General features: G+C 36.8%; 1 protein-coding gene across 5 annotated transcripts in view; it reads right to left on the reverse strand.

Moving 5' to 3' along the window:
• LOC135798587 (hemicentin-2-like) overlaps positions 1 to 3529 on the reverse strand; it is a 120930-nt gene extending 117401 nt beyond the window's left edge. For all 5 annotated transcript variants that reach the window (XM_065311459.1, XM_065311458.1, XM_065311455.1 and 2 more), the window contains exon 1: positions 2832 to 3529. In XM_065311459.1, coding sequence (XP_065167531.1) covers positions 2832 to 3030 — 199 coding nt within the window. In that variant the 5' untranslated portion in view covers positions 3031 to 3529. The remainder of the gene's footprint in view (positions 1 to 2831) is intronic.
• Positions 3530 to 15311: the final 11782 nt, after the last annotated feature.

A 15311-nucleotide genomic window follows, 5' to 3' on the forward strand; every position in this document is an offset into this window, starting at 1 on the left:
AAATAAATAATTTTACAATCGATAAAATTAAATATTTAAATTATAATTTGGTTTACATTAAAATTTGTTTTTTTAAGTTACTAACTTGGAAAACTCAACAATGAACTAATAAAGAATAACTTTGCGCGCGTTAAGTTTCCGCCAAGTTCTCCGTGATTTTGAAAAACTTAAAAATATATGATTTATACGAAAAGGGAGTAAACTAAAAGAACCCGGCCGAAACAATGTGTGGAAAGTGCGGAAAACTGAGGCGCGCGCGAAAGTTTCCACTAAGAATTTTTCATTTCGCGTTCGTAAAGTTTTTCCGAAACGCCGACATCGACACCCCGACACCAAAGACTCCTCGACTCGTTCACGCCGTCGTTATTAATCCGAACTTATTGACTTTATTGAAACACGAACTTTTTTCCAGCGTCAATTTTATATTAATTAGTAAAAGAAAATTTTTTTTCGTTAAAAATAAATTTTTCTGTTTAAATAAATAGAAAAAAGTTTCGGACAAGACACGTTGTCCTTTTAAAACGTCCTGGTCGTCGATCAAGCGTACGTGAAAGTCGTGAAGGTTCCGACGAGTTTGGAAGGTTTTCGGATAACCTAATAGTCGCCGCTAAAGGACCCCGAAAGGATCGAAAGCGAAGCGATGTCGTATCGACGTCCGCATCGCGCTCTGGGCACGTCTCGCCGACAAAAGGACAAAGTCGTCTTTTACTTATCCTTGGGAAAACTCCCCGGGAAGGTCTTTCAACATCCTCACGTGTGACAATTTAATACCGAAAAATAAATACATAATATAATATTAACTTTTACAGCGCGAATAAAACCAGATTAAGTAAACATGTAAACTAAATATTTTCGGAGTGAAAAGCAGCCGGCGAAAATGCGCGCAGAGGAAGCATGCGAAACTTTGCAAATAAGCTAATTCACAAAACATGTACGTTGTCATGAAAAATAAGCTTTTGTTCGCCGCGAGGCGCGCCTCCACCAGCGACAATGATGACACGATAATTTTAAACTTTGCGCGACGCTGAAACTGGAAGCCGCCTGGAAATCAACCGGAACACGCATTTCGGGATAGAAAATTATTCTAAAAGCTTTCTGCCCTGTGGCTTAGATTACGCTGATTCGTTAAGACATAATGAGGCAGCCAAAATTTCCACAGAAAAAAAAAACAACATAATAATAATTATCTCATCAAGATTCGAATGTTGATTTAGTAGTAATACATTGGCCACATTCCAAATTGAAATTCCAAGTTGCAAGTGTAGTCTAGTTCCGAAATAACAGTGAATATTGCAACTGCACTTGGTGCCTACATATGTGCGCAGTGTGTATGCACCTTGCACCAAGTGCTTCGACGATAAATTCGAGCATAACCGACAAGTGTTTGGTGTTAACACGAATTAGCATTGAACGTGGGCTGGGCAAATACCCACTTGGCCTAGTAACGCATAAATTACAAGCAAAAATAAATCATATTAGATATTAATCTAACCAAAGATAAAAATCTTATTATTAAATTTTATTGTTTTTCTTTTTTTGGTTTGTTTGTCCGAATAAAACGTATTTAAATCTTGTTGTGTTGATTTCATGCCTGAATTCACCGAAAAACAGTAATTACATTGCTCGATTGCTTCAACCTGCCGTCATATTTATTGTTTCTGCCCTCCCAGAAAGAGGAGTTTGATGATGGAAGCCGTGGAGCACACTTGGAAGCAGCGAGTTCGCTTTTAATCTCATTAACTTTCGCAAAGCCGGGATATTTACTCATGCGCGCGTTTTCTTTTCCTCTGCCTGTAATTTTCCACTTTTGATTCTTTCGGAAACTGGAGAATTCGCAAATTACACGGCTAGCCCTCGATCCGCGCCGCGAAAACAAACAAGTCATAACAGTTACGGCATATAATTGATGACAACATCAAGTTGAGAAGGTAATTTTACGACTTTTTATTTCAGTCATAAATGTCAAAAGTGCCTACTAATTTTTCACAATTTAACAAGACCGAATAATTACAGAAATCAATATCCGCTGGTTGTGCTGGTGGTATTTCAGCACTTGTAGACGCGTTTGCAGTAATAGCTGTTATTGCAATTTTGACGCGCTTGTTTATACCTTGCAGAAACAAGGAGAGCGAAACGTTTAACCAGAAGTGCACTTTGCATTTTAAACCCGACCACACTTAACTGCATCCAGAAATGCTGGTGGTTGGCTGCATGTTGCAATAATGGTCTTCCAGTTTTACGAGAACGAGAACCAGACGCAAATTTACCGCCGAATCGAATGTACGAATGCATATTTTAGCGAAACCACAAGGAGATACTCGAGATGCCGTTTGCAAGATGTCTATTGCTAGTGGAGACCATTAAATAAACGACCATGAAGGTAATTCGTAATTCAAGCTAAGAGTTTTCTTTGCAAACTTTTTGTTTCATGCGCTACAATTTCAATTATGATAATTGACATGAAAACTCAACAATTGCGAATAACTTTGCATCGTCTGGAATCAAAGTGGAATCACTACCACCGCGAAAACTCTCGCTGCGTGAAACTTTTCCACCATTGTCATTTCCAGTTTCACGAACTCACAGTCACAGTTCAAATGAAAATGAGAAGTTTAAACGCGTCGAGAGGGAGCGCGTTGAGAATTTACTATTTTCCCAACATTTGCGCCACGTTTACATCCACTCAGCTCCACTTTATCCTCGTATAGCCAGTCCCGCCTTGGATTATTATCTTTCCCTTCGGAAAATTTCATACCGCAACGACTTGTATGAATATTTCACGTTTGAATGTGAAATTTTAATCGTTTTTTAATCATTTCCAAAGAACTTACCAGGTTCATCCTCGATTTTTCCGTGTGCACATGATGCACAAAACACCAGCACCAGCATAAACATTTTCAACATTTGCACTGACGAAGCACTGAAATCCTGGCGAGCGTTTTTGTAACTACAGTTGCCGCTGCTGCGGTTTAGGCAACTTTTGTTACGCGCAGCGTTAATCTTCATCTTGTTAAAAGTCTGTTCGGACATTATTCGCAAAGTTTGCGACGCCCGAAAGCGCCTTTTTCACTCTTCACACCGCAAATGCAAAAAAAACAACGCCCCACAACAACAAACGATGGAATAGCGAACGAGTGAAAACCACCGCGAGAGTTACAGTAAAGTTAACGTGATTTTTTCTCGTTTTTATTTTTGTTCAGCAAACACGATTAGTTTTCCAAACATCTTACTGCACGAATAATTCATCGTTGATCTTTACTTGTCACTATCACTTTAACACATTTGTACTTACTTTTCAACACCAAAGTTATTATAATTATAAATTCTGTTTATAAATGTTTGATTTAAATTTTACACTGCAACACTGCACATTGATTTATTTAGGAGAAACAATCACTTTACTTGTGTTGTAAACGTGTTTATTTACCTTTTTTCGATGCGTGTTTTTGGTGGTTATTTTTGTATTTTCGCGGGATAACGCGTGAGAAGAACGTGCGAGTGTACGCAACCCGGCGACGTTCGGCGTAACGCGGACAAACATCCACTGGCGCGATTCCGGAGAGACGAGACTCGCACGCAGCGCGCCCGGAGAGACGCCCGCCCCGGCCAATAGCTCCGCGCGCAAACGACCAACGCCGAAGCCGTACGACGAGGTTACACAGTTTTACTTACCGCGTGCAGTCGAAAACCAAGTTAAAAACAATACAGTGCAACATATCAATATTCATCAAAACAAGTCATCTTCAAGTGCGAATGTAAGTAAGTAAGTAAGAATGTAAGTAACTGTAACTAGTAAAACTATTGTAATTGTTCTTTTATTTGTAACACAACATCACCAACTGCTTGATTAGCAAGTTTGCATTGTGGGTTGCCTGTTTTCAGGTGAAATTCAGCGGATTGTCGCTGAAACTGTTGAATATTTATCTCGCTTATCGAATATTATCCACTGTCCGACTCGCAGAGGCTTTCCCTAAACTGACAAACTAATTTAATTTAGATCTCGCGGATATAAACAAAGCAAATTTCGAGGTTTTCAAAAGTTGAACATAAACAAACACATTCCTGCGATAGTGTGGTGGAGATAATTGACTCAATGACCTTCTCGTACGTGAAACTGACGCTCACCACTCCACTCCGTAACGGATATTAGAGGCTATTTCATATGATAATGGGTAATATTGTGGCGGCTATTACAATTAACATGGAAACATCATTGCCGTTGCCGTTGCCAGTAGCAATGACAGTCAACCCCTAATACATTCAAACGATTCTAACCCCAAAATCTCCAAATCGTCCAAAACTAGCGTTATTACCTTTGCTGAAGTAGCAAGATTATACTGTGACCATAGAAATCTATATTCATGAAAATTTGATCATAACCTAAAAATTCTCTATGTGTGTGTGTTTGAGTAGAGTGCATGATGCATTACATAACCTCTCTCGTGCACTTTTCGTATTTGGTTAGTAGTTAAATAGCAAAATTTCGAAACGGGAATATTTGTATTAGGCGTCCATGCTCTTCCGGGGGCTTCCGTTTGCGGTTTAACAATGCATCGCGCGCGCGTGACCCGCGGCGTCGCGCGCACGCCACACCGCATTTGTAATTTTAAACTTGAAACGAACGAATACGCATAAAAGCGTTATTAGTGCCGCGTCCCGCGCCGGGAATTGTTAGCAATTGTTGTTGTTAACACACTGTGCGTCCAGCTCGTCATGTTTGACCACCATAGGCAAACGCAAATAAATCGAAGCGTAATGAAACAATAATTAAACTTATTGCAGTTTGATTTAGTTGTACCTATCAACTAATTTACTCGATCGGCTCGAATATCAAACCGGGGGACGCCATTTTGACTGAGGTTAGGTTTTGTGCGTGGTTTGCATTATCCGCATTAATTCCATTAAATTTTGACTTATTGACCAATAAACTCATTTTATACGCCGATAAACTTAATTTATTTATATAGTTTTTTATCAGCGAGTGTTTTATAGTGGCTCGCGCAGCGCCAAATCAACATTCATGGTCCTGCGTGCGTGGGCGACACTCGATTTTTGATTTATCGCCGCCGATCAAAACTGCATGCGAGATAAGTGATCAGTTTTTCATTTTCATTTCCCATTTTCTGTGATTCTAGTGTCCCGCACAGCAATTCCGATATTTTCGGCGTCTCGCTCCCTCAATTTGCTATATTTTTTACGCTTCGACCATTCGGAACTATCGCCGCGCAGCATCCGGGCATAAAAAAGCGCCGCGCGAAGAGATAAACTTAAAAATCGCCGTTTTATTGAATTGTTTTGTTGCACATACCCCTCATATATTCATCTGTATACAGTGTGTCACTAACTAAAACAAACTATTACTTAACTTAAACTATCATAAACACACTTTAAACACACTGTATGATAGTAGTAAAATAAATAATATTTGTTAAACGAGAAAGAATCGCCGGCGACGCCGTAGGAACAAAACAAGTGACAAGAATGCGAAGAAGTGGTTGAGAGAAAGTCCCCGAGAAAGTTTAACTTTTTGGGGGGTGGCGGAGGGAAGCGAGGGGGAAGCGAGAAAAAATGTGAACGCGACTGATAAATGTATAATGTACGCGTGTTATGTGCTTGTTCGGCGATTGCCGAGCGTGTCATAACAATAAAATCAAATAAAAACTTACATCCCTTATATGTGCGTTTCGCACATGCAAAAAGTTATAATACTCCCTCGACAAAAGCGAAAATCTCTCTATGAGAATGTATGACAAAGCAATGAGACATAATAATATCCCTGCTGAATATAAAAAAATGACTATAGGAATAAATATTATTTAGATTTTATTATTAATAATCTTTTTTGAAGGTTTGAGAGCTCCGCCCATATTTTTACCGCGCATGCGCAATTTACTTAACTATATACGCATGCGTATTAAGTAATTTTATTAGACTTAATATAAAACTAAATAAAAAATGACAAAAAATATAAATTTTTTATTATTAAGTCAATTTTAAAATATTTAAGCTCCGCCCATGTGTGTACTGCGCATGTGCAAATTACTTAACCTCTACTTCATGCGTCATAGGTAATTTTATTAGACGAATAAAGTCGCTGCCAGTTTTCATTGTCGTATTCCAGGAAGTTATGTAAATCATCCCTTTATAGAAGCCGCTTTCAGCCTCGCCCGCATTATTATTATTTACTTGGCGGGCACACGGACGCGACCCTCGTCTGCATTTCGCATTGTTGTGTCCGACTAACGAATGCACAAAGATATTCGCAATGCACGTGGAAATGTCCGCCGTTGACAATCGCTATCGCAGTGGTATGGCCAGGTCGTAGAGCTGGGGCCTGTTTTTTGCGTGCGGGGTATTGTTTACACAAGCGCACTGCGAGCCTCGCTAAGTGCTCGGCGCTGGCGAATGAAAATGTATTGCCGGACAGCGTTGGGACAGTCGGAAAATCTATTGCAATCTTGCAATAAGCAATAATAACTGAATATTGGTTTCAGGAGTTGCGTACTGTTCTGTTGTTTATTTTACGCGCATGATTTATGCATGGTTGATAAACGCTCTGGGAAATTCACATTTTCATTTTACTACGAGAATTATTACCAGAATTATTTACTTATTACAACATAAAATATTATTTTTTGTACTTCCACCTGTTTCCACGATTTTGAGATATAAAAAGTGATACTTTACGCACGGGTGACGAAAGTCGTGACTAAAGTACTTTAATCACGGGCTTTAGTCACGGGGTGAAGTTAAAATACAAAAGTTGAAACACTAAAACCTCAACATGATAATAAAAAAAAGTAGAAATAAATATTTTATGTTAAACTTATATTTACTTTAAGAAAAACAATTTAATAATTTATGACAGATTGAAATTATAATAATATATATTCTTTTGTTGCCCTTTAAGGTAATTTACCTGTCAAGTTGTCGTTTTATTATTTTTTGTAGTTTAAACAAGTAAGAGTAACCATGGACGTAATTTAATATCTTTATTATTGCGTTGTGATTCGTACATTCTTCTATAAGTCTTGTTGTGGTATATTTATAGTGACACTAATAATTATGCTATAAATTACACACACCCATGTGAGTAGTTATTTAACTATCACGCTGTTTTGTGCGCCGTGGTGCCCTACAGCCCTCAAACTTCAGTAACTTTACTGTCTCAGCGTAGTTATGAATGGGTTGATCACAATCTTTATCTAAATTTCTACCTTGACCACAAATTGTGTTTTATTTTTTGTTGTGTTGTGGGTTGTTCTGGATGACTTAAGTATAGTTTTTCAATGTTCAATTTTATCTGTGATGCTACTACATTTGCAGGTGTATAATTAATATTTCAACACATAATATTATAAGTAATAATAAGTTTTACTTTTGATTTTTATAAATTAAAAAGTTTTTTACAACATTTTTTAGTAAAATTATTATTTTTTTTAATTTTATTAGAGTAAATTAAAAGTAGTTACACACAAAATTAAATTAATTTAAAAATTTTATTAAAAAAATCAACCTCGTGACTAAAGCCCATGACTAAAGTACTTTAGTCACGACTTTGGTCATACGTGTGTAAAATATCACTTTGTGTGTCTTGAAACTGTGAAAAACGGCGTTTTATAGATGAAAGTAGAAAAAAATCTTTAAATTTTAATATTATTAACACAATAAAACAAAATTGACATAATTTTATGAAAGAATAATTTTATTACCTTTTTATTATGAATAATAAATAAGATTTCATAAATAATACGTGACTTGTTTATAACTTGTCATTTAACATCATGAAACAAAACCATCACAAACGAAAACTTTCCTCTCTGCAAGATTACGGACTTTGCTTTAGTTTCATGAAGATCGATTCAAAAAACAACTTGCATTACTACTTGTACTTGTACTTGCATTCACTAACAACTCGAACACAAACTTTAATCCAGTTTTCAAGAACAAGAGTTGAAACTAGCCTACAACTCATAACCTACAACTTTTTCACATTGCTTATTATCATAAAATTACCCGCATTATGATTAAAATAATAACTTAAGTATTAAAATAAATAGTGGGCGAAAATATATTGTGTGTACAATGTTCATAAACGTCCATAGCATAAAATTTATTCGCCTAGAAGAAATCACTATAATAGTAAACGATATTTTACGATTGTTCATTGTTCACTAAGAACCCGACGAATGCGCTCGTAGAGCTTTCAGCAATAATAATAAACTAGTACCTACATAATAATAAGGCGGATGAAATATGCGCGCAAAAACAATTTCGTGATTTATCTCGGAGGGCGCACAGCGAACAATAACTATTTTGTCGCAACGACTTATTCCGTATTCCGCCCGAGTCGCGCATCGCACGCAGTTTTTCAACATCAACGTTTTCGCCACTTTGTTTTATTTTTTCTTATTACCATTCGTCCGCTTGAACTCATGAACTCCGAGTGCATCGAAATGCAGTGCTTGAATATTAAAATGTGATGAAAATACTTTACAGAGATAATTTAGATGTGGATTTTATTCAGGCGGGCGTAAAATATGTGAAAAATTTATAAACGCTGTCGCCATCGAGTGTGACAACAGGAGGCAAGACACAGCAAGACATTTTTGATGATTATGAAGACATTAAGATGGAATCTTTTTGATAATCAGAAATATTTTCATATTAAAATATAAAAATTAGTCAAAAATGAGAATTTAATAGTGTATTAAAACCATCCGAGTATTTTCTGTGTGTTTTTAAGTATGTTTTAGTTAATCGTTGTTAATTAATTACGTAATTTTTGCTCAGAGTCTGAGATAAACATCCAGCCATTACCCACGCTCCTCTGCGTTCGTTTTTTCGACATGCAGTCATAGTAATACGCCGGCATATAACTTGCATTAGTTTCGGACGCGCTTTTTATCCACCCTTCGAGCGACATTCATAACTGGAAACGTTTTAAGTTATTATTTCGCGTCCTCGATAAAACCACGGGACGCCGACGACACAAAATGGAGTCTACGCAGCGTGTGTCGTGGCCCAGTGCCACCGGACCACCACGACACTAACCTAAACTTTTATCTACCGAACAATATCTGAGATCTTCACTGAAATATCTATATTTACTTTAATGGGTTATACCCTGGGCATAGTTAATATTTGGTGTGGGCATTTTTAAGTTTTAGTAATGTGTTTGTTGTTATTATGCTAAGATATACACTTGGGGTGTAACTTTTTAGCACACATCATTGTAATAATCTCCTCGCACGGCTTGAAACTCATCACAAAGTGGAAGCCGGGAACGTGTTCGCGAACACAGCGCGTGGCTCAACTCGACGGCAAAGTTTGCTGTGTAACGCATTTTGCCTTCGGTGTGCTTTTCCCACAACGCGATTAGCTCTTCTATTCATCAACTCATCAGCTCATCAACTGATCCGCCGATCAAACTCGATTGACAAAATAATAATAACAAATTTTTCAAAGCAAAAAAATTGAATTTTTGTGAATTTTTTATAAAATGAAAATTTCAACAAGTTGAGGAATGCACGAGTGGAGTAGGGCATAAAGTTGGATTTATGTGTGAAAGCTGAGCGCACTATCAGTAGTAAAATCAAGTAATGGCAAAGTGCGCCGGGTCTAACGAAGAGATTAAGATTAGCTAACCATGCGGATGCGAAGCCACGGCGTGCCATTCAGCGCCGAGCGTCGAAGTGACGGCGGCGTCATTCCGTCATCCAGAGAGGAGCAGCGAGGAGAAAATCTAGTCGAACCTCCAGGGAATGATTGAAGCAATCAAGTAATGACGTCTCGCGATCAAGCCTCAAGACAAGTGCTCCCATCTCGAGCATTTCAAGCTGGGGCATCATCGAGAAACTTGAGCTGGAATTTTTTTACTTTTTCCAAACATAACATCAAAAAATTTAAATTTAATCTTTAGGAATTAACACACTGTATATTTATACAATAACGGTGACATAGTTTGAGATCTTGAAAAGTTGATTCTTGGTTTTTGATCTCTCCTGGTTGATTGTGTGATCGCTTGTCCTTGATATTCTTAATACTTGTGCGACAAGAACAAGAAGTCAACCTAGTCTAATTCCCGTAGATCAGTAGACGACTACACGTATTTAGTGTTCGTAGACTCGCTCCAAAAGATAAGATAAGATCTAAATTCGCCCCTCTGGTGGCTTCCTTCCACTGCTACACTTCACAAAGTCTTCTAGCTTGAAGTATCTAACAGTAGAAGTATCAAGAGCAGTTGATTTGATTTTTTTTTATTTTTTGAAAAAGAAAAAATTACAGATCTATTTTTGGGCTTAGAGAAAAAAGATCTAAGTAGAAGAATTGCTCGATGCATATTCGACCCAGTGAACCGTTGGACCGTTACGCACGCCGTTTCGTTTTCCGCGCTTTTCCGGCTTTCTTTCTCGAGTTTTACTTCGTATTCGTTCGTTCACAGCGTGCCCAGCTGGATACAAACCAAACAAAGTGTGCACAACCCAATACTAAAGTATTAAAACCTATTAAAACCCTTTTACATATCTAATGTAGCTGATAATTGAGGTTATGTGCGGTGATTAAATGCAAAAATGTTAATTTTATAATAAAAACTTTAAAAATGCTTAAATTTTTGCCTAAAATTGAGGAAAATTAAATATTAAATCAATTTTTATGAAAAACTTATTAATTTTTTGTCTTTTTCAGAAAAATGTGAATTTTGTGGACAATAAGTGATCAAAAAATACTTTTTCTGCAATGCTGAGACATCTAAGAATTCACTTCAGAATTCAATTCAGTGGTGATGCCCAGCATGTTTTGGGCTAGCCCACACATCAATTTTCTTCCTGGTCTTCAAAGTAGTGAGTGATCTTTAATGTTAAAATACTTTTAGCGGTTCATATTGTTTTCTTAATAATTCATTATCCGCTTGTTGGTCGCAAACTTATGCAAGCGAAAGGGTTGCGCCGAAAGAAATGGTCGAGCGCGCTGAGGTCGACTTCCGGAAAGCGATTACCGGGAAAATGGAACTGTTTCCAGGCGGAATAGTCACGTTTGTTCGCGACCCACCGACTCCGGCGAGGCTGCGGTGCGCGTTTCATATATAATCCGCTTAATTTAATCTTTTCCTTCGAGCGGTTTTTTTCCAACCCCCGGACCCGAGATATTTCATACGCAGCGCACTCGCACGAACGGTCGCAATTTTTTGCGCCGTGCGCGTCCTTTAACCCAATATTTTTTCTTCAAAACCCACAGGCATGAAAAACTCTCCGCCCCGCCTAAGAACTGTTTGTTTCCGGATTTAAGAAACAACACACCGAAATGGTTTTTAATCGTTATGATTTTTACATTTATCAACTTTTATCACAAGTGTATGAATATATTAAACCAGGAGTAGAATAAAAATCATAAAAATCAACAAAATAAGTTCGGTTTTCGATAGCGCAAGTTCCGAGAAATATGACAAACCTCTTCGATGTCATGCGATCACATCGGCGAGTGAACAAAGAAAAAATAAAAGACAAAGAGTCGTTTTTCAAAGTTTTCGGGAGACGCTGTGATACGCACCCTAATATGGTCGCAAGCAATGCATCAACCTCGCAAACCAAAAAGCGACGAGCAAGACGAAGACGAAGAGTTTGATTCGTGTACGATTCGTTTTCCGCTTTGTTCACTTCCGTTTTACTACTACACACTCTCCGCTGACACGGTACGACTACTTTCTTTTACTTTTCATAGTTTTCATATTTCTTTATCTCTTTTATTTATGTATTTCGCGTGTGCGCCACGAGTTTTATTTGTTTAAAAGTTTCCTTCGTGTTATTCGCTTCCTGTTTGTTGTCTTTGAGCGTATAAACAAACTTGTTTTCCAGTTCATATGGCTCCAACTCAAGCTCAAACAAATCAAACAACCAACAATCATTTAAAATTTATTCCTCTCATTTAAACACTCTGTATAAATATGAGTATAAATATATTTATTATATTTGAGTGGCGGTGACATTCTAATTCAAGTTTTAGATTTTTCCGAGGAAAAAATCGCTTTGTTTTGGTTGTAGTTATGTCATCTAACAAAATTTGCTGTCACGCATGTGCTACGTGTTTCATTTTTTGCCGCACGACCCCGATTTATGATTTACTCGTTTCATATGCATGAACAATATCAGCGACAACCACCAGAAACCTAATTTTGAATTTCTGTAGGCAGTTGTAACTTTTTTCTTGCTTAAAAAAATTTTAAACAAAAATTTTTCTTTTCTCTATATGAGAATATGACTTAAGTGAAATTATACTGACATGAAGACAGTTTTAAAAGGTATTTGAAGGACAGTGATGAATAGAGAAGTAATATTAATTGAATTGATGTTGAAAAAGCGTTCCGATGTCATTTTCAATCATCGATATCAACGTACATTCCATTCATTTCATTTCCAATCAACTAAAACTATTTTATTATTAATTTTTGTAGTATTCAAGTGAAAAATCAATGATTTAATAATTTTTATTGTGTTCGTGTTAATATTTAAATGTACAAAACGGTTATTAAGAGTTATTAAGAGTTTGAGTCAGATATCGATGTCAATAAAAAGTTTAATACTCGTTATTGATCGTGCGGTTAAACGATGTTGACGCTTGCATCTCGAAAATGCAACGCAACTCAACTTATAATCTGTTTATCGCTTCAATCCGAGCGCACGAAATTAATCAAGTTATTTATTAACGATTTAACTTTAAACCAGCGATCTGATATGCGATCAAAACTTAAAAATCAATAAACTAATGTACACATTCATAAAATAACACGATATATTAAATTCTAAAATATTTACAAAAACGAAAACTGTTACAAGTAAAAAAACTTAAGTAGAAATTCAAGTATTTTGAGTGAAAATAAATTAATTTAATTAAGATATAGTTTTCTGAGTCGTTAGAAATAGAAACACCGCAAAGTCATTAACGCAGGCGTTTTGGGTCTCAGGGCAATCTTTATTTGTGTGATTGTGTACACCTGAAATCAGAAATCGACGACCGCAAGGCCATGAATTGTGAATGTGAATGTGAATACATGAGCTTCGAGTTTTCAAACGAGTTCCCGACCACTAATCACCTCGTCAATGCGAGCACAGTGTCCGCCTCGAACTTTAAAGCGCGGCGTGCGTGTTTCATGCCTGCTAATAAGCCAATAAGATAAAAAAAAATACCAAGAAACGCAGTGGAAATAATAGAAACAAGTCAGTAAGTCCGATGTGAGCGAAGCGAGAAGGGAGAATAGAACGTTAATTAAATTATTATCTGATCAAGAGATAAATAATTAACTACTAGGTTTACAAATAGAAATTGCTGTGATACTGATTTAAGATTACGAATATGCTTATTTTTTTCGTTAATGATTAATCAATAACCAGTTTAAATCCTACTAACAACTTCCTGTCAACTTTCTGTTTCATTGTAAAATTTTTAATTAAAAAAAAAGTTTTTTGAGATTAGAGAAGAAATAATCGAATAGTAAAATAGATCAAGAAGTGAAAAATGTTTTCTACAAATGCAAATATTGAGAGACATAATGGAATTTATGCAAACGCAACCCTCCGAGCATATTCTAACCTCAAAATATGCGAAATCGATCCTATTTGCTTTCACTCAATCTCTAACCGTACTTTTAACTATTTTTCTATCGTTTTTTAATGTATGACACACAATTTTCATAAATTTAGAATTAAATATATTTTATTCTGCTCTGTAGGCCCTAGTAGCTTGGTGGTAGTGATGAATTATGTTTGTTTCGGGGTCGGCCTGGCGGGCGCGTAAAACGCATAAACAATTCATCGTCGTACGTGTAAATCTGTCATAACATGATCACGTAATGGCGCTTCGTGCTTACCACCACCATCACATCACACATTTTCATCCGTGTACACCTAAAACCCTGGCACTAGAATGTGGAAAAGGTAAACGATTTTAACAGCCTGGCAAACGGTCAGGGCTGAATTATTTCCACAAGTCACGCGATGCATGGTACAAAATTATTCTCTTCACGAGAATTGTTACAATATTAGTAGATATCTATCAATTTATCAAAAAGTGCTTTTGCTTTTGCTTGGTTTAAAAATAAAAGTAAAAATAGAAGAGATAAATAGTTTTAATTTCGTTGCTTGTTTGAGTACAATTCCACTTCTTCTATTTACTTCCGAAACTTCCGGGTTGTTCAGCTCTTGGTCCATTCCTAATTCATACCAATTGACGCCGGCGCAAGTCTTTAACTCGGCGCACGAAACACGCGATAGTTAAGTGCCATTGTGGCCGAACACGGAAACAAATTGTATCTGGTCAGGATTAACTAGAAGGGTAGCGAATTACGCGAAACTCCCGAAAGAAATAAAAAACTAACGAACAAATTAAAAGGTGCTCCATGTGCAAGAAACAAAAGAATAAAATATTTTATTCCCAAACAGAAAATTAAATTTTTCTATTTCCACCTTTAAAACGCAGTTTTTCACTGTTTTCAGACACAAAAGTTGTACTTTAATCACGACCGTGACTAAAGTACTTTATTCACGTGCTTTAGTCACGTGGTAAAACTCGCGCATGCGCAACGTGGAAATAATAATATTCTATTATTCTCTTCATAAAATAAAATTAAAATTAATTTCTACCTTTAGATACTTGAAAATGTCACTAGAGGAAATTAATACGTTCACATTTATAGTCTTCATTATGCAGCCCATTGTCATGCTGACGAAAAGTCAAAAAGCCATCACTTTCATGAATCTACTAATAGAACGTTCTCGTTTTTCGCCGCTTGTCTGGCCGGCTTCAACAAACATTGATCATATTCATATGCATCATTGACACATCGAAAAAGGCCCCGGCGCGCATCCATTTCAATGGCTATCGTTTGTGATCATTCGTTCATTATTATTCAGCGCTATTCTCTGCGCGCCCGGTTTACCATTCTCGCATTTACGCTCGACTATATATCGTCAATCGGGGTCTAGAGTTTGGGATCTATTCTATTTTCTGTTTTCTGTGTTCGTGCCGACAGTGGAACGCCCGAATGCACGAGGGCCCGACAATCCGTACAAATCTGTTCGTGGTCGCTGGAGGAGGAGGTGAAGAAGGAGGAACGCGTTACCTTTTGTCGAAAATAACCCTTCATTATCATTTTAATATTTATTCGAACACGTTTGAGTTGTGGCTATTCAAGCCAAACTTCAAACAATTCCCAAAACAAAAAAAAAAAAGATTTTACTCCAAAGGTAATAATTTGGTGGGCGAAAAAAGTGTGTGTGTACAATACACATAAAATATTTACTTATTTTGTAGCTAAA

Source organism: Atheta coriaria, unplaced genomic scaffold (assembly GCF_025399875.1).
Source record: "Atheta coriaria isolate IRGN ID8LTWV9N9 unplaced genomic scaffold, Caltech_Dcor_3.1 hic_scaffold_9_pilon, whole genome shotgun sequence".
In the NCBI taxonomy this organism is placed as follows: Eukaryota; Metazoa; Arthropoda; class Insecta; order Coleoptera; family Staphylinidae; genus Dalotia; species Dalotia coriaria.